At 38.2% G+C, this 27,443-nt stretch overlaps 1 protein-coding gene and 2 pseudogenes across 1 annotated transcript in view; 1 reads left to right on the top strand and 2 right to left on the bottom strand.

Annotated features, from left to right (window-relative positions):
* Positions 1–27,443, bottom strand: part of RBL2 (RB transcriptional corepressor like 2) — a 56,533-nt gene that overhangs the window by 16,711 nt on the left and 12,379 nt on the right. The window contains exons 5-17 of the mRNA XM_040498023.1: positions 27,251–27,379; positions 22,727–22,887; positions 22,570–22,634; positions 21,742–21,928; positions 17,681–17,847; positions 14,055–14,164; positions 13,253–13,356; positions 10,663–10,800; positions 9,264–9,428; positions 8,640–8,751; positions 5,774–6,043; positions 5,306–5,586; positions 5,039–5,215 (exon numbers count right to left, since the gene is read on the bottom strand). Coding sequence (XP_040353957.1) covers positions 5,039–5,215; positions 5,306–5,586; positions 5,774–6,043; positions 8,640–8,751; positions 9,264–9,428; positions 10,663–10,800; positions 13,253–13,356; positions 14,055–14,164; positions 17,681–17,847; positions 21,742–21,928; positions 22,570–22,634; positions 22,727–22,887; positions 27,251–27,379 — 2,066 coding nt within the window. The remainder of the gene's footprint in view (positions 1–5,038; positions 5,216–5,305; positions 5,587–5,773; positions 6,044–8,639; positions 8,752–9,263; positions 9,429–10,662; positions 10,801–13,252; positions 13,357–14,054; positions 14,165–17,680; positions 17,848–21,741; positions 21,929–22,569; positions 22,635–22,726; positions 22,888–27,250; positions 27,380–27,443) is intronic.
* On the bottom strand, positions 14,976–17,302 carry LOC121009990 (hsc70-interacting protein-like; annotated as a pseudogene).
* Positions 24,211–25,665, top strand: LOC121045296 (60S ribosomal protein L5-like; annotated as a pseudogene).

The following is a 27,443-nucleotide window of genomic DNA, read 5'->3' as shown; positions in this document are numbered from 1 at the left end:
ATCAAAATATATGAAATAAAAACAGAAGTAAAGGGAGAAACAGATAAGTCAATAATATTTGGAGAGTTCAATACCCCACTTACAATAGTGGACAGAACAACTCATAGAAGATCAACACAGATGTGACTTTAACAACACTATATAACAACTAGACCTAACAGACATCTACAGAACACTCTACCCAAGGACAAACAATATACATTCTCAAGGGCACACTGACTATTCATCAGGACAGATCATATCCTAGGCTAGAAAACAAACCTTGGTAGGAGCACCTAGGTGGCTCAGTCAGTTAAGCTTCCAAGTCTTGATTTTGGCTCAGGTCATGATCTCACAGTTGTGAGATCGAGCCCCAAATCAGGCTCCTTGAAGCCTGCTTGACATTTCTCTGTCACCCTCTCCCTCTGCCCCTCCCTGCTCATGCTCTCAAAAAACAAACAAAAAACTCAAACCTTGATAAATTTTAAAGGATTGAAATAAATTAACACACCTAGATAACCAATGTCTTAAGCCAAAAGAGAAATTAGAAAACACTGAGTGAAATGAAGATATAACATACCAAAACTAATGAGATGCAGCTAAAGGGAGGCTTAGTGGGAAGCTTACAGCTTAATTAATGCTTACATTAATAAAGATACTAAATCAATAACCTAACCATCTTAAGACGCTGAAAAAAGATAAAAACTAAGCCTAAAGCAAACAGAAAGGAGGAAATAAAGATCTGAATATATATCAATAAATGACACCAAAAGCTGGTTGTTTGACACAGTCAACAAAATTGACACACTTTTAGCTAGACAAACCAAGATAAACAGAAAGAAGATTCAAGTTACTAGTGACAAAGAATAAAAAGGACTATAAGGGAATATTATGAACAACTGTGTGCCAACAAATTACACAGCATGAATGAAATAGGCAGATTCCTAAGAAGACACATACTGCAAAAACTGATTCTAGAAGAAACAGATGATGTGAATAGACTTATAACAAGAATTATTCATCAATAAACCACCCACAGAGCAAAATATGGGCCCACTCCCATGGCTTCACTGCTGAAGTCTATACAACATTTCAAGAAGAATTAATATCAATTCTTCACAGACTCTTCCAAAAAAACAGAAAAGGAAAACTTCCCTATGCATTATATGACTCTAATATTTCCCTGATAACAAAACCATGACAAAAAAACATTGTATCTCTCATGAATAGGACAGGGGCACTTGGGTGGCTCAGTCAGTTAAGTTTCCTGTCCGACTCTTGGTTTCGGCTCAGGTCATGATCTCACAATTTCATGAGTTTGAGCCCTGCACTGGGCTCTGTGCTAACAGTGCAGAGCCTGCTTGAGATTCTCTGTCTCCCTCTCTCTCTGTCCCTTTCCCACTCCTGCTGTTTCTGTCTCTCTCAAAACAAACTTAAAAAAAAAAAAATGTTGGGGCTCCTGGTGGCTCAGTTGGTTAAGTGTTCAACTTCAGCTCAGGTCATGACCTCACGGTTCGTGAGTTTGAGCCCTGCGTCAGGCTCTGTGCTGATAGCATGGAGCCTGGAGCCTGCTTCAGATTCTTGCCTTCCTCTCTCTGGCTCTCTGCCCTTCCCCCACATACGCTCTGTTTCTCAAAAATGTTAAAAAATATTTTGTTAAATAAATAGGACAGAACTCCTAAACAAAAATACCAGCAAAGTGAACCTAGTAACATAAAAAAAGAATTATACACCATGACCAAGTGGTATTTACCTCTGAAATGCAAGGTTGGTAATGTACGAAAATAAATATAATACACATGTTAAGTATTAGTAAATATTTAATATATCCAAATTATATCTATAATATTTATATCTAATATTGATATCTAAATACCAGTAGAATAAAAAAACACAATCTTCTCAATAGATTCAGAAAAAGTATCTGACAATTTCCAACATGCTTCACAATAAAAACACTTAAAAAGAAAATATCAGAACTTCCTCAACCTGATAAAGTTTTTTCAGTCATGAACAAAATCACAGCTACTATCATATTTAATGGTGTAATCTAGATGCTTTCCTCCTAAGATGAGAAACAAAAGAATTTCTGCTCTCAACACTTCGATTCAACATTATACTGGAGGTTCTAGCCAGAACAATTAGGAAAGGAAAAGAAAAGGCATGCAGTATGAATGACAAGTAAAATTCTTTCTGTAAGCAGATTACATGACCTTATACATAGAAAATCCTAAGGAATCTACCAAATTAGAACTCATAAATGAGTTCAGCAAGGTTGCAGGACACAAAAATCAACTGTATTTCTCTATACTTGCAATGAGCACATCAAATTTAAACATCTGCACTTGTAATAGCATCAAAAAGAACATACAGGAATAAAGTCAACAAAAAAAGTGTAAAAGTTCTACTATGAAAACTGTAAAACACTGTTGAAAGAAATTAAAGATGATCTAAATAAAGGGCAAAATAACCTATATTCACAGATGGACGGTGAAAATTTGTTAAGATGGCAGTACTCCCCAAACTGATTTACAGATTCAACACAATCCTATCAGAATGCTAGCTGACTTCTTTGAGACCAGAAGTCAGAATTGACAAGCTGATTCTAAAATTCATAAAGAATGTCAAGGGATTTAGACTAGCCAAACTAAACCTGAAAAAGAAGAAATAAGAGGAAGGACTCTCATTTCCTGATTTTAAAACTTAGGTCAAATTAACAGTAATAGTAATCGAGGGGGGAGGGGCGGGGGGAGAGATCTACACTAGATAGTAATCAAGGATAGAATTAAGAGTCCAGAAATAAACCCATGTGTCTATAGTCATCTGACTTTTTTTTGACAAGGGTGCTGAGACTATCAGTGGAGAAAGAATGTTCTCTTCAACAGTAGTACTGGAACAACAACTGGATAGCCCCATGCAAAAGAATAAAGTTGGACTCCTACCTCATACCACATATAAAAATTACTAGAAATGGATCAAAGACTTAAATGTAAGAGATAAAACTATAAAACTCTTAGAAGAAAACAGAGATAAATATTCATGACTTTGGATTTGGCAATGTATTCGTAGGACACCAAAAGTATAAGCAACAAAGAAAAAATAGATAAACTGACTTCATCAAAATTAAAAACTATTATGCTTTAAATAACACTATCAAGGGGCGCCTGGGTGGCTCAGTCAGTTGAGCGGTCAACTTCGGCTCAGGTCATGATCTCGCGGTCCGTGGGTTCGAGCCCCGCGACCGCTGACCGCTCAGAGCCTGGAGCCTGTTTCAGATTCTGTGTCTCCCTCTCTCTGACCCTCCCCTGTTCATGCTCTGTCTCTCCCTGTCTCAAAAATAAATAAAACATTAAAATAAATAAATAAATAAATAACACTATCAAGTAAGTGAAAAAAGAAAAAAAACACACAGATGAGTGAAAATATTTGCAAATATCTAACAAGACATTTGCATTCAGAATATATAAAGAACTCCTACAGCTCAACCACAAAAAAGCAAACAACCCAATTCAAAGACAGGCAAAGGATTTAAACTGGTATTTCACCAAAGAAGATACACAAATGACCAGTAAGCGAATGACTGACTGGGATGGCCAGAATTAAAAACTCAAATAACGATCAATAAAGCACAATAAAAGACACTCAACATCATCAGTCATTAGGGAAATGCATATCAAAACCACTATAATATATCAATCAATACTCACTGGGATGACTATAATAAAAAATAGAAAATAAGTTGATAAGGATGTAAACAAACTAGAATTCTCCTGCACTGCTGGTGGGAATGTAAAATTATACAGCTGTTGTGTAAAATATGGCAAGTTTCTCAAAAAATTAAACACAAAATTACCATATGACCCAGCAATTCCCCTCTTGGGCATATACACAAAAGAATGAAACCAACAACTCGAAGAGATATTCATACCCTCATGTCCACAGGAGTGACAGCTAAAAAGTGGAAGCTACCCAAGGGGCCATCAATGGATGAGTGGATATACAAAATGTGGTATGTCCATATGATGGGATATTGTGCAGCCTTAAAAAGGAAGGAAGTTACAACTCATGCGATGACATAGATGAAGTCACAAAAAGACAAATATTGTACAATAGTCACAGACAGAAAGTAGAATGGTGGGTGCCAGGAGCTAGGGGGATGGGGAATAGAGAGAACCTACTTAATATAAAAAGCAGTTTTATTCTGCAGGGATAGAAATGTTTTGGAACAAGATAAAGGTTGAGTGTACAATACTGGGAAAGTACTAAATGCTACTGAACTGTTCATTTAAAAATGGCTAATTTACATTATGTGAATTTCACCTCAATAAGTTATTTTAAAAAACAAAGTCTGATAACAAAAAGTGTTGACAAAAATGTAGAGAAATCAGGACGTTCGCATACTGCAGGTGGAAATATAAAATGGTGCAGTGACTCTGGAAAAACAGTCTGGCAGTTCCTCAAATGGTTAAACACAGTACGTACCCAGCAATCCACTCTTAAGTATATACCAAAGAGAAATGAAAAACGTGTCCATGCAAAAACTTGTACACAAATGTTCACAGCAGCATTATTCAAATAGCCAAAAAGTGCAAACACCCAGGTGGCCATTGATGGATAAACAAAATATCATATATTCATACAATAGAATATTTTGTAGGGATGGTTGCGCATTTCTGTAAATATACTAAAAACCACTGAGCTGTACATATAAAAAAAATTTTTTTTTTCAACGTTTATTTATTTTTGGGACAGAGAGAGACAGAGCATGAACGGGGGAGGGTCAGAGAGAGAGGGAGACACAGAATCCGAAACAGGCTCCAGGCTCTGAGCCATCAGCCCAGAGCCTGACGCGGGGCTCGAACTCACGGACCGCGAGATTGTGACCTGGCTGAAGTCGGACGCTTAACCGACTGTGCCACCCAGGCGCCCCTGAGCTGTACATTTTAAATGAGCGAATATATGGTAGGTGAATTCTATCCCAATAAAACTGTTAAAAGTGTTCTGAGAGTAAGGAAGTAGCTTCTTTACTTTTCCCTCTTATGCTCCAAATGGTACTCACCTTTGCCATCACATAAATAGCACACATTAACAACTGGTCCAGATGTCTGTCCATCATAAGCTCAGGACACTGAATTATGGAAAACTCAAAACAGGTCCAGATTTTTTTCCTCAGTTCATCTGAAATATCCAGTTTAGCACAAAGATCCCGAAGGCGGACACCTGCCAAGTGGTACACCTGGTAGATAAACAAAAACATTTCAAACTTTGTTTACCTAACACTTCTATTTACCAAGCTCTGCCCTGGGAAGGGTACATGAAAAATTACCTTTCTAAAGAAAAGCGATAAAGAGCTGGTCTTCCTGGGCCTAATACTGTTGCCAGTTAAAGGTGGGCCTTGTTTCTGCTGGTGTCCACCTGGGGAGATCTGCTGAATGGCCACCTGACCAGGGACTTGCAAAGTTGTTCCTGTCACCTGTGGAGAGCTCAAACTTCCAGTCAGGGCCTGAGCACTAAGGGGCTGGATGGAGCCAGTCACAGCTTGGGCCTGCCCTCCAACATTGACCTGGACTGGGAAGAATGTTATCCCTCCATTTTCATTCGCAATACCTATAATTTGTTAGGAAGAAAATGATGATGATGAAAGGTTCTCCAAGCACGGGTTTCCAATTTCTCCCCTCCCAACCTCCTTCCCCTCTCCACTCTTATCTCATATGGTCATTCCAGCCAAGTCTCAGGTAACTTTCCAATAAAGGCCACCGACAAAGAACTCAACATCCAACTCTGCCTTCCTCACCTTGTACAGGAATGGTCACTGTTTGTCCATTGTTGGCTGTGACAGTGGCTGTTGCCATGGTGACCAAAGTCTGCCCAGGAACTGGAGTGACAGAAACAGCCTCCCCCGATACATTCTGCACAGGGACAGCATTGACTAGGGGCTGCGGGGCAATGCGCCCAGGTGTCCCTCCATCAGAGGGGCTATCATTCTCGACAAATAACCGCCTTCTGGTGGAGCTGGCTGTCGGGGAGCTATATCTGTCATATAATGTGGCTGGAGATGTCATGCCTAGGGTCAAAAAAAAAAAAAAAATCAAACAGTTTAACTCAAGGAAACTGAGATCTGACATACATCCAAGCTGTTATGTTCAAAACTAATCAGTGTTTGAAATACTTCATAAACAAACATCACAGGGGTCATATCATAGCTCTGTTCAACTAAGGAAAGTTCAACCGAACACTATTAAGAACAAAATTTAAACACAGGAATTCTTCTCTATTTGTTCCACAGTGCTCCCTCCTACATTCCACCTTCTGCTGCATCGAACCAAACTTTGCCCTCCACTGCTACAGGGCCTTGATGATTTAGGGGCAGTTTAAAGAATTACTCTATTTTCTTAGGATACTTTTGACTATATTCAATGTTTACCTGCCACTCGAGTGCAATGTGATTTCACTGTGAAGCCACTACTCGATAAGGGGACATGATGGACTTGATATTACTGTGGTATCATCTGGGAGCATTTCCCCCAGTTTTATAAATTTTCATCTTTGTGTTTTTCCACATATAGAAAATTACTAGGACTCAATAACGTTCTTCAGCAAGAACAGATATATGTGAGTTGGACTCAAGCTTAGTTTATTTTTAAAACTTGAATGAGATGTAATTCACATACATTTTAATCACTTAAACTGTACAGTTCAATGGTTTTTGGTATATTATGTTAATTCATTTTTAACAGAAATATATATAATGTATAATTTGCCATTTTAAGTATACAATTCAGTGGCATTAATTACATTCACAATGTTGTGCAACCATCACCACTGTCTCTTTCTGAAGCTTCATCATCCCAAATAGAAACAAACTTGAACTATTATGGCTCAGTCTGTTGTTAAATATTCACACTAGTGGCTTAATGTTTATGCAGCAATCCCACCCTCTTCCATGTCTGGCTATAAAATCTGCACATCAGTGGGTTTTTAAATTTAAAAATGTATTGTAGGGAGTGCCATAAGGGGAGTGACAGGAGCAGTCCTGACAGACCATAGCTTAACATTTCAATTTCTAATGGCACAGAAGCGAACAAACTTACCAGATTTGTATTTGGAACAAAGTGCAGTTGGAAGGAATGCATTATGATCATTATCTTGTAAAGTATTAAGAAACGTCACGAAAATGGAGAAGTGGTAAGTATAAAGAAAATGAAGTTTAAAGGCAAGTCCTAACCCATAGATCAGGGAAGCAGAAAAACAGTTAAGCCATTATGATTCCTCTTCCAAAAAATGAAGAAACTTTCATAGAGATCATCCTTATTTATTGAGTATGTACTGATATAAAGTGATTCCTGATTTTATTCTTTATTATTTTTCTGTTAAAGTTTATTTATCTTGAGAGAGAGAGGGAGAGAGAGAGAGCATGTGAGCAAATGTGGGAGGGGCAGAGAGAGAGGGAGAGAGAGAATCCCAAGCAGGCTCCTCACTGTCAGTGCAGAGCTCTATTGGGGCCTGAACTCATGAACCATGAGATCATGACCTGAGCCAAAGTCAGACGCTTAACCGACTGAGCCACCCAGGCACCCAATGATGTCTAATTTTAAAACTGATCTTTCTTCTTATCAATTATATTAAAAGGTTGACCTAGAAACAATAATATCCTTCTAATGGCATCCAAGGATTTAGAACTCTCTGAACATAAGCTTAAAGCTTGCACCTGGAAGAAGTTACAAAGGACTTCCTGGTGGGGCAGCCTGAGTGGCTTGGTTAGTAGAGCGTGCAATCTTGATCTTGGGGTTGTGAGTTCAAGCCTCACAATGGGCAAAGAAGTTACTTAAAAACCAAAAGAGCTGCCTAAATACAACCTTATGAATAGCAAAACTTCTCTTTTCTGTACTTCTTGGGCCAGCACTGCTGTCGTATTACCCAGTGTAGCACAGCTCAACTGACAAGAGTCAAAGCTGAACACACTTGGGCCATTCAGTACTTTTAACTCACTGGCTTGCCTACACCTAATTGCACTATACAGCTCTATCTTTAAGAAGGTTTGCTGTTTCTTCTGATTTTGTAAATAATACATATTCATCTTAAAAAATTTACAGAAAGCACCTGGAATTCTATCATCCAATAATAATCATTCTTAATAGTTTGGTTTTTCTGTTTCAGCCCTTTTGTATGCTTATATAAACACACACTTAAAATACAGTAATCACATTAATATACTGTATTCTCTTTGTAAAGCCATTTGTTATTTCATGCATCTTACTGTGTTCCTAAATATTCTTCAAGAGCATTAACTTTTAAGTGATCCATGTGGTACTATAATGCACAGAATATTATCTTCTATATAAACCCTATTAACTTCACTTGTAGTTTTACAGAATTTCAATTCCCAGATATGAGGCTCCCAAATGCTCCCCCCTAGTATTTTATTTTTATTTTTAAATTTTTTTTTAGCATTTATTTTTGAGAGAGACAGAGACAGAATGCCAAGTGGGTTAGGGGCAGAGAGAAAGGGAGACACACAGAATCTGAAGCAGGCTCCAGGCTCCGAGTCGTCAGCACAGAGTCCAATGTGGGGCTCGAACTCACAGAGCTGTGAGAATCATGACCTGAGCCGACCAACTGAGCCACCCAAGCACCCCTCCCCCCTAGTATTTTAAACTTACTTCTTCCAAGTCCTCCAGTATCAGCACGAACTTCACTCACCCTTCTGGGAGTCAAAGGAGAGCCAGTGATACAAATATCATCTGCTCTTTCCAGGTTCTGAGGTGGCATAACCTATAAAGAATTATATGCACAGAATATCATTATTCAAAAAGCATTTTAATTAGAATACAGTAACAATCTGAGGCAAAAGAAAACTTGGCTCATCAGTTATTCAGCCTAAATAAAATCAGTTGTCTTTTTCATTTTCATACTGAAGTGGACAAAAATTCTGGCAGGCTTAAAAAATTCAAAACTAATAACAATACTAAATACGAATCCATCTTCATTACCAATTTAGAGAATATCAATCACTCTAATGTACAGAAAATTAAGAGAGAATACTGCATTCTTACTCTGTCACTGAAACCTTGGCACAATCACAAATTACTTCTGAGTCATAGCTTTTAGGGGTTTCTTCTTAGATACAGGGGTGACTATACCATATCAAACCTAAATGCCACCCTCCCACTTCCCATAAATAATAAAGACATTAAGTTTAATTGCTCTCGGTGAAACAGGAATATAAATAGACTAGATACTGATATACTTTTCTTCTAGAAAGATGCGAAGGTATTTTCACAAACCTCTTCGCAAGTCGGAACCCTGTTTTCATTGTCTCGAATTCTGTCCCAGAGTGGAGACTCTGGTTTCCATGCCAAATGATCCAAGATCTGCTCTTCAATCTGATTAAGGTGTTTTACTACCTCTCTACAAAGACCATCTTCCGCTCTAATGAATACTTCTATCACCTGAAATAACAAAAAATGTTCTGGTTTAATAATTTTTTTCACCACAAACTTGTTTAAGTGTGAAGTAAAATGGACACATTTATTCAGATGCTGCTTTATACATGTTTATAGATACATTAATTCATCAAAATTCAAAGCCTAAAGAATAGTACTATTTTGAAATAGCTGGTCTTCCTTTCACTGTCTTTATAAATAATTATTATATAAAATGCATGAGGGAATTATATAAAATATTTGGTATAACAGTATATTTTAAACAATTTTCTAAGAAAAAAGATGCCTATTTATTGAAGTTGAAAAATACTACTCTCAAAACTTCATGTTTAAAAACTCTAGGGCTGTCTGGCTGGCTCAGTCGTAGACCATCTGACTCTTGATCTCAGGGTTATGAGTTCGAGCCCCACGTTGAGTGGTAGAGATTACTTAAAAAAATAACCAAATAAAAACTCTAAACATTCAATCCATACCATTATAAAAGCTGATTTTGACTACTACATTAGAAAGAATTAAGATAAATTCATATACTGAATCAATATCAAGACAGAAACAATTACCAAATCAATGCTATCACTCTGCACCTCTATATAACATGTGAAAGATAATTTTTATTTTCTTCTGAAGGACACTTTCATTGTTATTTCCATAAAATAAAAAAGACTGCTATATAAGATTAGCTACTGATATGTTTGCCACTTTTTTTGAAGGCTACTTAGCTAATAAAATGAAAGCGTTCTAAAAGCTTTTATCAGATAAAAGGAAGAATCAAATGAAGGTTTTGCCCAAAAAAAGTCTTCATACCATCTTAAAAGAATTTAAATAGCTCTTAAGACTGTTCTATTTCTTCTCTCCAAATAGAGCAGAACTTACTAAATATGTAATTAAAAAGAGAAGAGAAAGGAGTGCCTGGATGGCTCAGTCAGTTGAGCGCTGCACTCTTGACTTTAGCTCAGGTCATGGTCCCAGGATTGTGGGGTTGACCCCTGGGTCAGGCTCCATGCTGAGCATGGAGCTGAGCATGGAACCTACTTAAGATTCTCCCTCTCTCTCTCTCTCTGTCCCTCTCTCTCCCTCTACCGCTCTCCCCTGCTCAAACTCCCTCTCAAAAAATTGAAAAAAAAAAAAAAAAAGAGAAGAGAAGAAATGTATGTAGGTACCAAAATGAATTAGCTGCTGAACAACACGAAGTTCATCTCATCTATAATTTCCTCATAAGTGTCAGATTTTTTTTAAATACCTTATAAAAATGATAAAGTGGCACATCAAATATTTCAGTAATAAATGGAAAATTCCCAGGAGGCTTATAAGAAAAAGTGACGACCTCAAGGCAGCAGGCCAAAAGCGATCTATGGAATGCATCTTGTTCCAGAATGCCCTACAAAACAAAGTTATTAACATTTAGAAACATAAGCCTACTCTAACAAGACATTTCTTCCCCAGTCAAGTTAAATAAAAATACCAAAGCATGTCATTTTTTGAGTTAGTGAGAAGTATGTGCTTAACTTCCTTTTAAAACTTTTCTTAACTTTATAAATAAGACCATGTTTTAGCAAAAACAAGTATTAAAAGAATGTGTATGAACTTTTAAAAATCTTACATATTGTAAAATATAGGTAACAAAAAATTACATCCCTAATAAAAATATACATACACCCTGCTGCTTAGAGGAATAATAATATGGAAAGATGTTACAAAACAGTATTTATAGTTAGAGGCCACTCTCATAAAAGGACAGCTGGAAGGAAGGCAGGTGACTGGCTAGATCGTCATGGACCAAAAGTCAACACGTTTATCTCAGGACACATAATCATATTTTCCTTTTTGTTTTTGCTTATTAATTTTCCAACTCTATACATAAACATTTACTATTTTTGAATTAAAGTTATTTAGACACCAAAAACATAGGTAACAGGAGAAAAAAACAGATAAACTGGCCTTCATCAAAATTAAAATCTTTTGGGGGTGACTGTGTGGCTCAATTGGTTAAGCATCCAACCTCAGCTCAGATCATGATCTCATGGTTCATGAGTTCGAGCCCCATGTTGGGCTCTGTGCTAACAGCATGGAGCCTGGAACCTGCTTCAGATTCTGTGTTTCCCTCTCTCTCTCTACCACTCCCCTGCTTGTGCACACTCACTCGCTCTCTCAAAAATAAACATTTTTAAAAATATTAAAACCTTTTTTGTATCAAAGGACACCATCAATGAAGTAAAAACACAACCCACAGAACGGGAGAAAATATTTGCAAATCGTGTACCTGATAAGGGACTAATATCCAGACTATATAAAGAACTCCTACAACTTGACAAAAGGCAGACAATACTACTGAATATTATGGATAATATTCTGAATATTATTTAGGCTTAAAAAGGAATAAAGTTCTGACACATATTAAAACATGGATGAACCTTGAAAACATGATGCCAAGTAAAATAAATGAGACACAAAAGAATAAATATTGTATGATTATACCTAGAATAGGTAAATTCGTGGAGACAAAGTAGAGATTACCAGGAGCTGGAGAGAGAAGTGAATGGGGAGTCACCGTTTAATGGGTACAGACTTCCAGTTTGGAATAATGAAAAAGTTTTAAAGATGGCTAGTGGTAAGGGTTGCATAACACCATGAATGTACTTAATGCTGTTGAATTATACATTTAAAAATGCTTAAAATGTTAAATGTTATATATATTTTACAATAAAAAAGTTGTTTTAATAAGTTTCTTAAGTGAGTATACATGTATCCAATAATTATTATCACCCCCTAAATTGCAGCTATGTTTTATACACCCTTCTGTATATTTCAAAGTTTAAAAATCTGTCATTAACAACTTTTAAATTCCAACAGTCATAATTTTACATATAAAAAAGAAATGTAAATAGTTACAAGAAATTAGAACAATTATCAATTTTAAAATTTTCCTAAAATGTTACTTTAAAAAATAGTTTTTAGGGCGCCTGGCTGGCTCAGTCAGTTGAGTGTCTGACTCTTGATGTTGGTTCAGGTCATGATCTCAAGGTTCGTGAGATGGAGCCCTGCCTCAGGCCCTGCACTGAGAATGCCTGGGATTCTCTCTCTTCCTCTCTCTCTGCCCCTTCTGCTCTCTCTCTCTCAAAATAAATAAATACTTTATGAAAAAAAAAGTTTTTAAAAATTTTTACTGATGTCATTTAAGTAAATACCACTTATTTCAAAATCAATTTATATTTGGCTAGTAAAATCTACAAAAAGTAATCACCTTCATCAAAGAGCACTGGTTGAATGTTGATGCTAAAGTCCTATTGAGTCAACACTCAACTTATTCTTGCTACACAAGGCTTGTCAGGAGAGTATACAGGTTAATAAGTTCATGTATTCTAAAAACTCAATTCAGGTTAAGTCTGAATGTTTCAATCCTTTTTTAAAAATGTTTATTTATTTATTGGGGAATAGGGGCAGAGAGAGAGAGAGAGAGAGAAAATGAATCCCAAGCAGGCTCCCCACTGTCAGCCCAGAGGTTAACACAGGGTTCAAACCCACGAACTGTGCTGAGCCAAAATCAATAGTGGGACGCTTAACTGACTGAGCCACCCAGAAGCTCCTGAATGTTTTAATCCTTGACTACAGTCTTAAGGCCCATAGAAACCATGAGTTATAGCACATGGCCTGCTGCACTGAGAAACACTAAGTGGGGTAAGGAGACTCAGAACACAAGTTTCCTTAGGTGCCAATCACTCCCTCAGAGCCATGGTTTTGTCTTTGTTTTGTTTAGTTTGGGTTCTGTATGGGTAGGGCCAAAAGGGAATTAAATTTTATTGTGCTGATCAATACACTGGTCATTTACTCACAGATAAATCCATGTCTCCCAGTCTTTTCTGTTCCTGCTCAATAACTGATTCTAATACTTTATAGTAGAGCATTTCTGCAAAACGAAAATGTTTGCTGGCAATTTCTGCATAAATAATAAAAGAAACAGTCACATGCTAAGAAATTATTGTAGAAAGTGAGAGTTTATCCCATCCCCTGCCCACGAAATAAAATATAAAAACCAACCAATTACTTCATATACATGCACTTCTTAGACCTGCTGTTCCCATCATTCCTAAGATTTCTTAATTTTCTTCATGGTAACCAAACTAACGCTCAAAATTTTCTAAAATTATGAAATGAAATTTGCACTGAGAAAACTGTAATAGCATTCCATTAAGAGTCATATTTTTTTTTGTAAGTTTGAACTGAACAGCTGTATGCTAGGAGGGATACAATTGGTTTGCTACTCTACTCATACTTGGTTCTAATTCATAACATCAAACAACTTCTAGAACAGGTCTGAGGATGAAACAGTTATATCTTCTGAACTTATTCTTAGTATTTTAAAGAATCACTATACTTCTATATTTAATAGTATCTAGTCTACAAGTGAAACTAAAGATTTTGCAAACAAAGTACCATAAGTCCAACCAGTCTAAAATTTCTCTTATGGAGAAAGGCCCAGAAACTACTTGGTTGACAAAAAAAAATTGGATATCCATATCTCAGACTTCAATCTAAAGTCATAAATCTTTTCTTCATCTTTCTGATTTAGTTACCAAGAAAGGATCCTGTAGTTAAACTTCAAAAATGAACAATACAGACAATATTAAGCTGTACCTTTAGTTGAATTACTGAAATCCTCATCTGGCTGGGAATGCTGAGAATATATTTCATACATTTCTTTCAATCTGTTGGCAATAGCCTGTGTTGGATCCCTGGAACATGTCCTAAAATTAAAAAAAAAAATTTTTTTTAATTAAAAAAAAAAGTATCCAACTTAAAGGTCTTGCTGAGTCACAAATAAACTGTGTATAATTCTGTAGTTTTACTAACCTATAAATATAAAATACTTTGAACAGAAACTACACCTCCCAAAGTATTCTAGGAGATGCCATACTTCCTTATCACAGGTGCTGGTCCTACCGTTTTGCATGAAAAAAATGTATCTTGTGTGGAGCTGCATGCAGTTAAATTTAGCATTCTTGACTGGCCCCCATCTACCCTACACATCTGCAATCACTGGTAACAAACAAAACTGCCTTCAATTGTTTCCTCAGAGGGCAACACAAGTCCCATTAGGAACTCCTGGAAGAAAACAGAATGAAGGGGTGTATAAACTATACTACAGACTCATAGAAACCATTACTGGCACTTTTCATTTTTTCCTCCAAAGCGAGGTGTATTTCATTGATTTTTTTCTTTTAACTTGAAAGGCAATATATATTCAATGCAGAAGCAGAAACAAATTATCAGCAGTTGTTAACAACTATGTTTCTTTTTTTTTGTTGTTAGGAATTAACATATCCTTTTAAAACTTGTTTTTAAATATGTTTAAGGCATAAAATTCCTAGTAGGGATTCCTAGTAATTGCTACTAGGAAAACCCCACCTGAATGAATACCCAGTGGCAAACCACTATAAAATGTTTTGGTTGCATGTGGGGCAGAGGGGTAGAGACCATCTTCATAGCACCCCAGCTCCACGAGGTCAGTACACAGGTCTGTACTACTGTGACGCCCATGAGGTGATCTAAGTTGCGTTTCCTTCAGCAAGGGTTTTACTTGTCAGAAAGGCATTATGCTTGACCTCCAAATTTGACAATTTACCGAGGAGATTCATAACCTTTGGGTTGCTCTGATATCTGACACATTTGCTGGATTCTGGGCCATATCCTGGAAGGCCACTGGAGCTTCTGGATCCTGCATGGCTGTAAGAACCTTTGGATCACTATGAACTTCACTGAGCCCAGGCATTGCCATTCCAGGCTTGCCCCCAGGAAAGCACCTAGAAAAGAGCCAGTTTGAGCTTCTGTCATCTAGCTTCTTCCTCTCTCCAGGTTCTCTCGTGTTCTTCCCAAGCCTTCTCAACCCTACCTTCTATTCTTTCTTTGATCTCTCGCTCTTCGTGTTTTCACTCTCCACTTTTTCACTCATACCTTCTCTGATATTTGGCAATTTTCTGGGCCCTCACTGATCTTCTCTCAGCATCGCACTAGCATCTTCATCATAGTCCAGTTTACAAGCAAGGGCAAGGTCACATGCTGCTTCTTCTCAATGGCCCAGAAGTCTGGGCTTTCCCATGCCACTTGTAATGCTGAGCTGAGTCAGGATTTATTTCCATAGCTCTGTCACAGTCTTGGATGGCAGTGTTTGGCATCTGTAATTTAATGAAGACACTGGCTTTCCTGGCACACAGAATGGCCAAGCGAGGATTCAGCTTGATGGCATCTGGGTACAAATCAATGGCCTTTTGCAACTCATCATCATTTAGGGCATCCAATGACAGCCACTATTTCATCATTTGCTGGATCCACCATTTCCCCACTCATCTCTATATTTTCATCTCCCATTTCTTGAGGGGCATTGTTATCTGGTTCAATCACACCTTCACTGTCAATTTCTAGGCCACTTTCCTTGCTTGATGGTTCATCTGTCTTATGTTTTCCTCCACCTTCTTACTAGCTGTTTTTTCTTCACTGTAGCAGGTGGTATTTAACCCGCCACGCTTACCACCCATTCTCAGGAAGTGCATTTCCTTGGTGTGCAGAACACTCAGGTCCTGCTTACGCATTTTCATGAAGGCCTGAAGTTCGTTCACTTTGCGGGGGGTCCATAGGCCAGAGGCTGTGGCCCGGTCCAATTCCAGGTGTGGGTGCTATGTAGAAGCAACTGTGCTTTTATTTTGATCACAAATATAAATATTCATTGTAAAATTGTAGCAAGTTTAGAAAATTCTAAAGAAAATAAAAATCAGTTATAATCCTGCTAGAGGTAGCTACTGACCATTATACACAAACAGAATTTTATTTATGAACACACTCACAGGTACCTTTTTACAGAAAATAGGAGTCTTTGGTTTTACTTAGCATTTACTGGAAATATTCAACCCCACTAATGGTGTCTAAGATTAAAGAAGCTCCTACACCTGGAAAGAGATCTGGACGCTATAAAGTCAGTCTTCTAAAATGTATTTATAAAATGCTTCTGTATTCTAGGCCAACAAGGTCCATCTGTGGAAGAGGCCATATAGACTCAGCCTGTTGGGTATTAATCACAGTCAAGTTATGAATAAAGCAGACTTCATGAAAATGTGAAGGGAAATTAGTCAACCTTGGTATTTAATAAGTCTAGCTGTGAGTAGGAAATTACTAGTATATACTGGGCCTCCTTATACTATACCACCAGAAATAAAATAGGCTCCTATAGGATCTATGTCATCAAATCCGATACTTTTTAGGACAGAGGGGCCTTGGAGGTAGTATTTTCAAATAAACTTGCAAAAAAATGTGCAGAGGTAATAAAATCCAGTCTATCAGGCTTTTCACTAGGGCTCACTGATATTTCTACCAGTCTCCAGCAGATCAAAGGACTAAAAGCAGTTAACTTCCTTTTCACACTAAGGGTATTTTACACAACTTACAAAAGTTATGGTGGTTTGACACTGATTATGAATGTAACTGTTTTATCTTTTAAAATCTGACCTACCCCTCAGAAATTTGCTCAGGTCCAATCTTCTTCATGAAGTCCTTTGACAACTGCTATTTTTATTGATCCCCACCCCCCGCCCCCTGCCCTGCTTCCTGAAATCTTAAGATAGAACATTAGGTAACAGTTTGGTGCCTTATTCTACAGTGTCTAGTGTTGTTAATTACTGTCTCCTCTACTACACAGAAGAAATCTGAGTGCTACGGACTGAATATTTGTGCTCTGCCTCCAAATTCCTATGTTGAAACCTAATGCCCAATGTGATGGTGTTTGGCTGTGGGGCATGTGGGAGCTGATCAGGTCATGAACGTGGAGCCCTCATGAATGGGATTAGTGCCCTTATAAAAGAGGCCCTAGAGAGCTTCCTTGCCTCCTTGCTCATTGTGAGGACAGCAAAAAGACAGCTGTCTATGAACCAGGAAGCAGTTCTCACCAGACACTGAATCTTGGAACCTTGATCTTGGACTTCCAGCCTCTAGAACTGTAAAAAATTAATTACTGTTGTTTATAAGCCACCAGTCTATGGTATTCTGTGATAACAGCTGGAACACACTGAGATACTGAGGAACACACTGAGGAAAAATGATCACCAACAGACGGTGACCAATGTCCTCTACAGACTAATAACACGTCTGAGCATGCAACTGGTATAAAATTAATAATGGGTGAATTAAGCCACTAAAAAGTAAAAAAAAAAAAAAATTAAAATAGAAAATGGTCAACAATCAAATCTTAGAAGGCAAGAAGGGCTCAAACCCACCTTAGAATCTGTTCCAATTTCTCACTTGGCGCATTCTTGAGGCCTGTGAGCATGGTGTGAAGACGACTCAAGCTGTGTGTTGCTGTAGAAACTGGGGTCACACAAGGGCTGTTATCCTTAACGTACCTCACACCAGTCAGTGGTGTGGAGATCCTAAGTGCTTTAGACTAAATGGGGGCGGTGGGGGGGGGGGGGGGGGAGAAGACTATTTTAGATGAGAATGACTTTCAGTTACTTCACAAATGAGAATTCAAACCAATCAGACTTCATCAATAAATTTTAATGATTCAAATATCTCCATTCTTGGAATCTGAACATAACACCACTAGAAGCCACCACCCTCCAAGTGAAGACGTGTGAAAGGACAATTTGTATTTTAGCCAACTAGAAAGTCTGTCTCTCAAAAATTAAACCCTAAGACAAGGCATACTTCCCGTACTTCCCTGTCATCCCTACTTTAGGCCTAAACCTGAAGGCACAAACAAGGAATATACAGTAAAGAGCATCGCTGAGAAACAGAATTTCACAGCTGCCACCCACCACTTTTTTGTAACTACTCAAAGATTGACAAAGGAAAGCTGTGAACTAACCCTGGCCCAAATGAATTCCATGATTTAACAAAAGCCCATCTAAATCATCAGATCTGCTTCAGAGACATGGAACAAAACAAACATTCCTAGATGCGAAAACAGCCTGACACAGAATAGCCTTCAGTCTTCTTGCCCCTCCTTTACCTATAGTTACTAGAATCTATCGGTTTCCCCCAACTCAAGTCTACAGATCTTCAGGGAAATAAATTTAAGTCAACATTCCTGAATATAAATATGAAAAAGATAGGACTTAATATCTGAGAATTTAAGCATGACTACATATGCTAATAAAACATCTTTTCTATTTCTTCTAATAAACTCTGAAAGGTTAAGAGAGCTTAAGAGTGTCTTTTATTTTATTATTTTTTTAATGTTTATTTATTTTGAGAGAGAGACAGAGAGAGAGAGAGAGAGAGAGAGAGAGAGAGAGCAAGCAGAGGAGGGGCAGAGAGAGAGGGAGACAGAGAATCTCAAGCAAGCTCTGCACTGCCAGCACAGAGCCCGATGCGGGGCTCAAACTCAGGAACCATGAGATCATGACCAGAGCTGAAACCAAGAGCCAGACACTTTAACCAACTAAGCCATCCAGGTGCCCCAGGGGTGATTTTTAATATTCAAGATAAACTGTGTTTCCCCACATAGCTAAGTATATTAATTCTAGAGATACTATAAAGACACCTAGCAAAATTTTCACCCGGCAAAACAGACTACTCAAGTTTAAGGAGATACAGATATGCAGAGGAATTTGCCATACAGATATAACTCTACACATACAGATATAAATCTATGTTTTCTGTGACTTAAAGAGGAGAGAGCCAAGACTTCCACTTGGTTTCAAAGAAATTAATTCTACAATTTTTTTAGGTCAATGAGACAATCTGGGTGGATTAACTACATTCAGAAGGCTATTCCCTGCTCTACACGGCTTTTCCTACAGCCAGCTTCTTCCCTATATATAAACCAGTGCTTTGCTGGGAGGGAAAAACACCTTGCACGTGCACAGCAAAAGCAACAGCAGCATCTCCCACTGCCCACAGACATCAATGCTTCCACACAGGGAACGAAGTATGACTGCCACAAACAGCTTTCTGCCCACAGTTCTCAAGGTCAGCATACAGCTTCTCAGCAGCACTGTTTAGCTCTTGGCTTAAAGCTTCCCGGGCATTCTGATCAAGAGGAGTCTTTGACTCAGGTATAAATATTGCTATTTTTGAAACTTCAGAACTTTCCTTCTCCAAGTAAACACTTCTAAACTTTGGAGTGCCCCAGAGCTCTGTCCTTAGACCTCTTCCATTCTCTATCAACTCACACAGTCACTCTTCATGGCTTTAAAGTCCATCTATATCCTGATGTCTCCAGAGCAGACACACACAGCCCTAACTTCTGCTATGAACACCAATCTTGTACATCCAAACTGCCGATTCCACTTGTCTACGAGGATGCCTAAAAAGATATCTCAAATAACATACCATCATACCCCCATCTCTGAGTTTTTTACCCCGAATAAATGTCAATAACAAATGTTCATGGAATGCCTACTATGTGCCAGGCACTGAACACAGCACTGGTCACAGCCCTCATGAAGTTTATGTTTTAATGCAGGAGACCCATAACAAACGATTCTTTTTTCCCATCTTTGTATTTATCTATCTACTTACTGCCAGACAAACAATTCTTTCTACCCACCCACTTACCTTAAGACAGTGACAAATACTAAGAGGAACACTAATCACAGAGTAAAAGGGGAAGGAAGTGCTGAAGGTTGGGGAGGATGTCAGTGGTTATTATTCTATGCAGTGGTCAGTCTATCAGAGACCTGAATGTAGTGAGGAAATAAACCACATGAATATCCTGAAGAAACATGTTCTAGGCAGAGAAAACAGCAAGAGCAAAGGCTTTGAGTTGGGGTATGCTCGGCATATCTGAAGGAGAACAGAGGTTAATGTGACGAGCACAATGGGTGAGGAGGAGAGTGGTAGGAGAAGAATTCAGAGAGGCAGCGGGCTACATCACTAAAGACCTCAGAGGCCTTTGGAAGGACTTCAGCTTTTATACCACTTATGCAACTGGAGTCATCGCCATTATCTTTCTCTCACACCCTGGATCCAAGCCATCAGGAAATCCTGTGGGTCCTGTCTCCAAAACACAGCCCCAGTACCACCATTGCTCTGATCCAAACCACCATGAGCTATCACCAGAACCAGTGCGACAGCCTCTTAATTCCCTACTTCTACCCTGGCCCCTGCCAAACACCCCCACAAGACCTTGAAAAATGCAGATCAGACTAATTCAGTCACTGTTTTCCATAACACCTTCCTAATGGCTTTCCTATCAGAGCAAAAGCAAACATTCTTACCAGAGCTTCCAAAGCCCTACAAGGTTTGCCCTGCCCCCACCCCATCTCACTTTTCAACCACTCTCTCACTCAATTCCTACCACAGTGCTCTCTCATCATTCCTCCAAAAAGCCAGTCGAGCTCCTACCACAAGCCCTGGCACATGCTATTCTCTGGGCTTCAAACACATTCCTCGGCTAGTCACATGATTTGCTTCCTCACTTCACGTCTCTGTTGATGTTACCCCCTCGGAGATATCTTTCCTCACCGCCCTATCTATAGCAGCCCAAGGCCTACCCGTTCTCCCTTCTCCCCCATGCTCTGAACTACTACCATATTTGACTTCTCTTTATACACTATCATCCGACGTCCAATATATTCACTTGTTTGGTTATCTATTGTCCATCTCCCCACACTGAAATATAAAACAAGGTATGCATGGCTATTGTGTTCACTGCTGTATCACCAGTATGCAGGACACAATCTGGCGTGTGGAATACCTTTAGAATATTTACTGAATGAATAAGCAAACCAGGCTTAAGTCTGGCCTTACAGGTGAGTTCCCCCTTGGAAATATACACACTGCCTTTGGAAGCACTTGTCAGAAGCTGTGTATTTTCTGTGAACATCACACAATAGAAGGGAAACTCTTAGTCTCCATCATCCTAAGTGTATGCATGAAATAACACCATGATCCTGAAATTCAATTTAACAGAATTTTCCTAAAGACTACAGATGATCAGTTTCTCTAGTGTCTAGATGAAGGTACCATTCAGGTCAACTGACATTTTCTAAAATGCTTACTACGTTCAATATGTAAAGACTGTATATTACTGGCCCATTTTTTTTTTTTAAAAACTGACAGTTATATCAGCATGATACATTCATTTAAATTTATATCAAAGGCTCTTTCTCTCACATCCAACCAAAAACTCGGAAAGTTGATGTTAACAAAAATTAAGTCAGTAAACACAGAGACCACTTTTTCAATTAAGTAGGACAAGAATTTCCCTTTTCGTACTGGAAGAAGTACAACACACACACACACACACACACACACACACACACACACACACAATCACCACAATAACACAGAGACTCCGGCATGTCTGCTTTCCTGGCACTGGCCAGCTCACCTTGTCGAAATGCTGCTGGAGGATGGCTTTCATCTGCACCCTGTCAGCAGCCTCTGCTCCCGAACCAGTGTTCAGACACCGTGACAGAGTCCCAATTTCCTCTTCAGCATCCTCTCCAAGAAATATCCTTTCATCTAAATTCCCAACAGATAAAACATACTCCTCATAGGCCTTATTGATGGCTTTACTATAGGAAAAAAAAAAAAAAAAAAGACAGGCAAAATGTACACTCACAGGACTGCCGTTTCTGTTAGTATTTTAAGCCACCTAATTAGGTCATTTTTTCATTAACTCCAAGTTCTAATAATTTTGTGAAAGTTAAATTTCAGATCACGGTTACGTACATCTGAGCTGTATAAAATGCAAGCTTGCTACACTAGGCTCACCCGTCATACAGCGAGTGTATCTTGCTGACGGTATTTTGGCGGGGATTGGAGGGGAGGAACCCTGTACCGATCTACCTGGGAGGTGCAGTTTCTGGTGAGATGCTTAATTATCTTTCCCAGTTGCTCTAGGCACCTTTGAAGACCTCGCTACTTCTACATCATCATTTGAACCCATACAGTTGCCAAAGAACTTCTTTTATCTCAAAAATTATGATCCAAAAGCTTAATTATTAAAACTTTAAAGAACAGCCATACAATTTCCAATAAATTTTAACCTGTGTGCTTACAGTAACAGTTGACACAACTTTTGATTGCTTTCTGATGTTCTCCCACAAAATATATTCTAAGTTTCCAGGGTACAAACAATAAAGACACTAAACGCTGAGGTTTCCTAAGTACATAGTTACAAAATATTAAAATGGGTGATAATACAAATACTCACAAACTCTCTGCAAAGTTCCCAGGTTCTAAAAACCCTGTAAGATTTTCTTCTTTTCCCTTAAGAAGCTATGATGAAAGAAAAGATCCTTAAGTCATCATACTAAAATAAATCTTTCCACAGAAAATATTTTCACATTACTTCTTTACTACTTACAAACCTTTTTTTCATAAAGTTTCCTAATATAGGGTTTCCAGAAATGTTCCTTTATTCCCTTTGCTTCCAAAACGAGGCCATCATGTAAGGAACAGAGTTTCTCAATGACACAAGGTGGGTCCGAGGAAGGTTTAGAATCCTTAGCATGAAAATCCTCTGACAGGCCTATAATGAACAGAATCACAGAACAGAGAGATCAGGTAGCATTCAATAAATCAAACTGTAATAAACCAAAATACAAATAATCTAATCAGCCTATGAGTTAGTGTATAAGCACATAGGAAAGAGTGTAGAGGGGCATAATTTGACTCTAAATATACCTCTAAGATAGCAAAGACAAAAGAAAACATAGCCAGTAATCTCTTCAATATCATCCTCTTCAATATCATTCAATATTGAATGTTGCTATCATTCAATAGCAACATATTTATGGCTATGTCTCCTCAGGCAAGGGAGACAAAAACAAAATCAACTACTGGGATTATACCAAAATAAAAAGCTTTTGCACAGCAAAGGAAACCATCAACAAAACAAAAAGGCAACCTAATGAATGGGAGAAGATATATGCAAATGATTTATCCAATAAGGGGCTAATATTCAAAATATATAAAGAATTTATACAACACAACACCAAAAAAATCCAAGCAGTTCAATAAAAAAATGAGCAGAGGACCTTAATAGACATTTCCCAAAGAAGACATCTAGACGTCCAACAGACACATGAAAAGAAGCTCAACATCACTAATCACCAGGGAAATGCAAATCAAAACCATGAGATATGACCTCATACCAGTCAGAATGGCCATTATCAATCAAAAAGACAAGAAATAACAAGCATTAGGGAGGATGTGGAGAAAAGGGAATCCTCATACACTATTGGTGGGATGGTAAATTGGTGCAACCACTTTGGAAAAGTGTGGCATTTCCTCCAAAAATTTACAACAGAAATACCATATGATCCCATAATTCCACTGGGTATTTACCCAAAGAAAATGAAAACACTGATTTGGAAACAACTACACACCACCATGTTTACTGCAGCATTATTTACGATAGCCAAGATATGGAAGCAACCCAAGTGTCCATCAATATATGAATAGATCTCTCTCTCATTTTCTCATATTCCCTTTCTTTCTCTCTCTCTCTCTCTCTCTCTCTCTCTCTCTCTCTCTCTCTCACACACACACACACACACACACAGGAATACTATTCAGCCATAAAAAAAAAAATTAAATCTTGCCATTTACAACAACATGGATGGACTTAGATGGTATTATGCCAGGTGAAGTAAGTCAAACAGTTGATAGATACCATATGATTTCACTTACATGTGAAATTTAAAAAGCAAATGAAAAAAAAACAGACTCTTAAGTATGGAAAACAAACTGGTGGTTGCCAGGGGAGAGGTGGATGGGGGAATGGGCAATATGGATAAAAGGGATTAAGAGGTACAAACTTCCAGTTATAAAATAGTAAGTTGCCACCCCCCCCCCCCCCAGTGGAGTATTTCTGGGCCTGCTTGTCTGTGGTGAGCCATGGACGCCAGTCTCTGTTCTACAGGATGGGGTTTGTTAAGGTTGTCAAGAATAAGGCTTGCATCAAGAGATACCAAGTGAAATTTAGAAGAAGACAAGAGGGCAAAACTAATTACTATGCTTGGGAACGCTTGTAATTCAGGATAAAAATAAGTAGAACACATCTAAATACAGGATGATAGTCCACAGAGAGACCAGAGAGATCATCTGTCAGACTGCTAATGCCCGTACAGAAGGAAATGCGACGGTTTGTGCAGCGCATGCTTATGAACTCCCAAAGAGAGATGTGATGGCTGGCGTGACAAATTATGCTGCAGTGTACTGCAGCAGGCCTGGACAAGATCTAAGAAGGCCAAGTGGAGGTGACAGGGGATGAATACTGTGGAAAGCACTGAGGGTCAACCCGGTACCTTCACCTACTATTTGGATGCAACCACTCCTCAAAATAAAGTTTTAGGGGCCCTCAAGAGAGCTGTAGATGGTGCCTTCTCTGTCCCTAATGGTACCAAATGATTCCCTGGTTATGATTTGGAAAGCGAGTAATTGAGTGCAGAAGGACACGGGCAGTACATCATGGGTCAAAAAGTTGCAGATTGTATGCGTTACCTAATGGAAGAAGATGACGCTTACAAGAAACAATTCTCTTAATACATAGAGAACAAAGTATCTCCAGGGGGCACCTGGGTGGCTCAGCTGGTTAAGTGTCCAACTTCGGCTCAGGTCATGATCTCGCAGCCCATGAGTTCAAGCCCCACGTCAGGCTCTGCTCTGACAGCTTGGAGCCTGGAGCCCACTTCGGATTCTGTGTCTCCCTTTCTCTCTGCCCCTACCCTGTTCGCACCTCTGTCTCTCTTCTTCTCTCTCAAAAGTAAATAAAAATTTTTTTAAATTAAAAAAAAAAAAAAAAAAGGAACAAAATAACTCCAGACAGGTGGAGGAGATGTGTAAAGCTCACACTGCTCTAGGAGAGAATCCAGTCTAGAAGAAGAAGCCTAAGAAAGAAGTTAAAAAGAGGTGGAACTATCCCAAAATGTTTCTTGCCCAGAAGAAAGATTGGGCAGCTCAGAAGAAGGCAAGCTTCTTTAGAGTTCAGGAGTGGGCCACTGAGAGCTAAATCAAACCACAATTTTTATGAAGATTTTTCAGACAAAGACAATAATAAACTTATCGACCAAGTAGCTAACATAAATAAGTAAATTAAAATAAAATAAAATACATAAGGCATGGAGATGAAAAGTACAACATAAGGAATATAGTTAATAATATTGTCAGAACACTGCATGGCGACAGATGGTGACTACACTTACTGTGGTGAGCGCTGAGTAATGTACAGAGTTGTTGACTCACTATGTTGCACACTTGAAACTAATATGACACTGTATGTTAATTGTACTTAAATAAAAATAAATATACAGCAAATACAGATAAAGTACATCACTACTCAAAAGATTTCAGTTAATCATTTATCTGGAAATAAAGAAAAAAAAGCTGAGATAACAATTTTAGTATATTGCAATAAGATCTAAAGAACATAAAAAAATAAAACTTTGCAAATAAGTCTGACATTCAAATAAAAAATACAACTTTGAAAAAAATTGCTATTCAAAGTATATACTGTTTATATATTTTCATTTCATCATACTGGATGTAGGTAACATATTGATTTACAGCGTATTCTTACCCAAGACTCAGTATAAGAATAAATAAATAAGGGGGGCCTGGGTGGCTCAGTTGGTTAAGCGTCCTACTCTTGATTTCAGCTTCAGGTCATGACCTCACAGTTCGTGGGTTCGAGTCCTATGCTAGGCTCTGCACTGACAGCACGGAGCCCACTTGGGGATTTTCTCTTTCTCTCTCTGTCTCTCTGTCTCTCCCTCAAAAGTAAATAAATAAACTAAAATCAAACAAAATGGATAAATAAGAGAAGAAAAATGAAAAGCAGCTACTACATAGAAATATAAAGGGAGTTAGGAAGGAAAGGAGAGAATACGAAGAACATTAAATGTACTGAAGCAGGAACAACTAAGTAACCTCAGTAACTTTAAAAATCTACCTTGAGGGGCACCTGGGTGGCTCAGTCAGTTGAGCTTCTGACTCTTGATCTTGGCTCGAGTCACAATCTCACGGTTTGTGGGATCAAGCCCAGTGTCAGGTTCTGTGCTGACAGTGAGGAGCCTGCTTGGGATTCTCTCTCTACCTCTCTCTCTGCACTTCCCCACCCCCACCCCGCTTACGTGTAAACGTGTGCTTACGCTCTCTCTCAAAATAAATAAACATTAAAAAAAAAAAACTTCAGAGTCAGACAAGCTAAAATTTTAATGATAACCACCCCAAAACTGAAAATCACTCAGAATCCTACCATGGTATTATTCAAATGTCAACAGTTTATATACTACCTCTATAAATACTGTTTAATATATATAATATTGTCTGTGAGTTATAATTTGGTCTCTTACTGTGTATCATTCATAGAAATAACATGGCCTTAAAGCCTGCTTAAATGCATTGCCAAAATAATCATTTCTATCCATCTTTTAGTTTAAGAGCTAAAAATTCATTTTACTTATTTACAACCATAACTACTCCTCTTCTGTAGGAAAAAATCTGAATGAAGATTATTTCAATAAATCCATTTTGAGCTCCTACTGTGTGTCAGGCACAAAGCTCGGCAATGCAGAAAACAACATCAGTTTAATGCGACTTTGCTACTATAGGTTTTTAAATTCCTTCTTGTTGTTTCAGAAACTTCTACAGTTGTCATGTAAGACTTCACACTTTGTAATATCTGAGATTGCACTTTCCATAAATATTTTTACAGAGAGCTCAACTCCTGGGTTTAAGTAATTACAAGTATTCTGGATTATGACGATGGAGCTTTTCAAAGCACTTAACGCTCTCTGATGCTAGGAAACCTGTGGCATGTGTACAGCTCCCAAGAATAAACATAAGGTAGAAATGTGAGTTGTCCAATAATCTTTGATTTACAAACTTACCTTTAAAATTAGGGTTTACAAGTTCTTTACGGTTGGAACATTGAAGCGCATTTCCATAAACCAAGTCCAAAGCACACAGCAGAAGATGGTAAGAATTGACCAAATCATCACTAATCATGGGGAAATTACCTACAGGAATACAAACAGTTATCAAGTAAATCTGCATCCATGTTACAATATTTTAGACATAATT

This window comes from Herpailurus yagouaroundi, unplaced genomic scaffold (assembly GCF_014898765.1).
Source record: "Herpailurus yagouaroundi ecotype Mexico unplaced genomic scaffold, PumYag 190, whole genome shotgun sequence".
NCBI lineage: Eukaryota > Metazoa > Chordata > Mammalia > Carnivora > Felidae > Herpailurus > Herpailurus yagouaroundi.
Note: the sequence above shows the minus strand (reverse complement) of the source record. Positions and strands in the feature narration are given on the sequence as shown.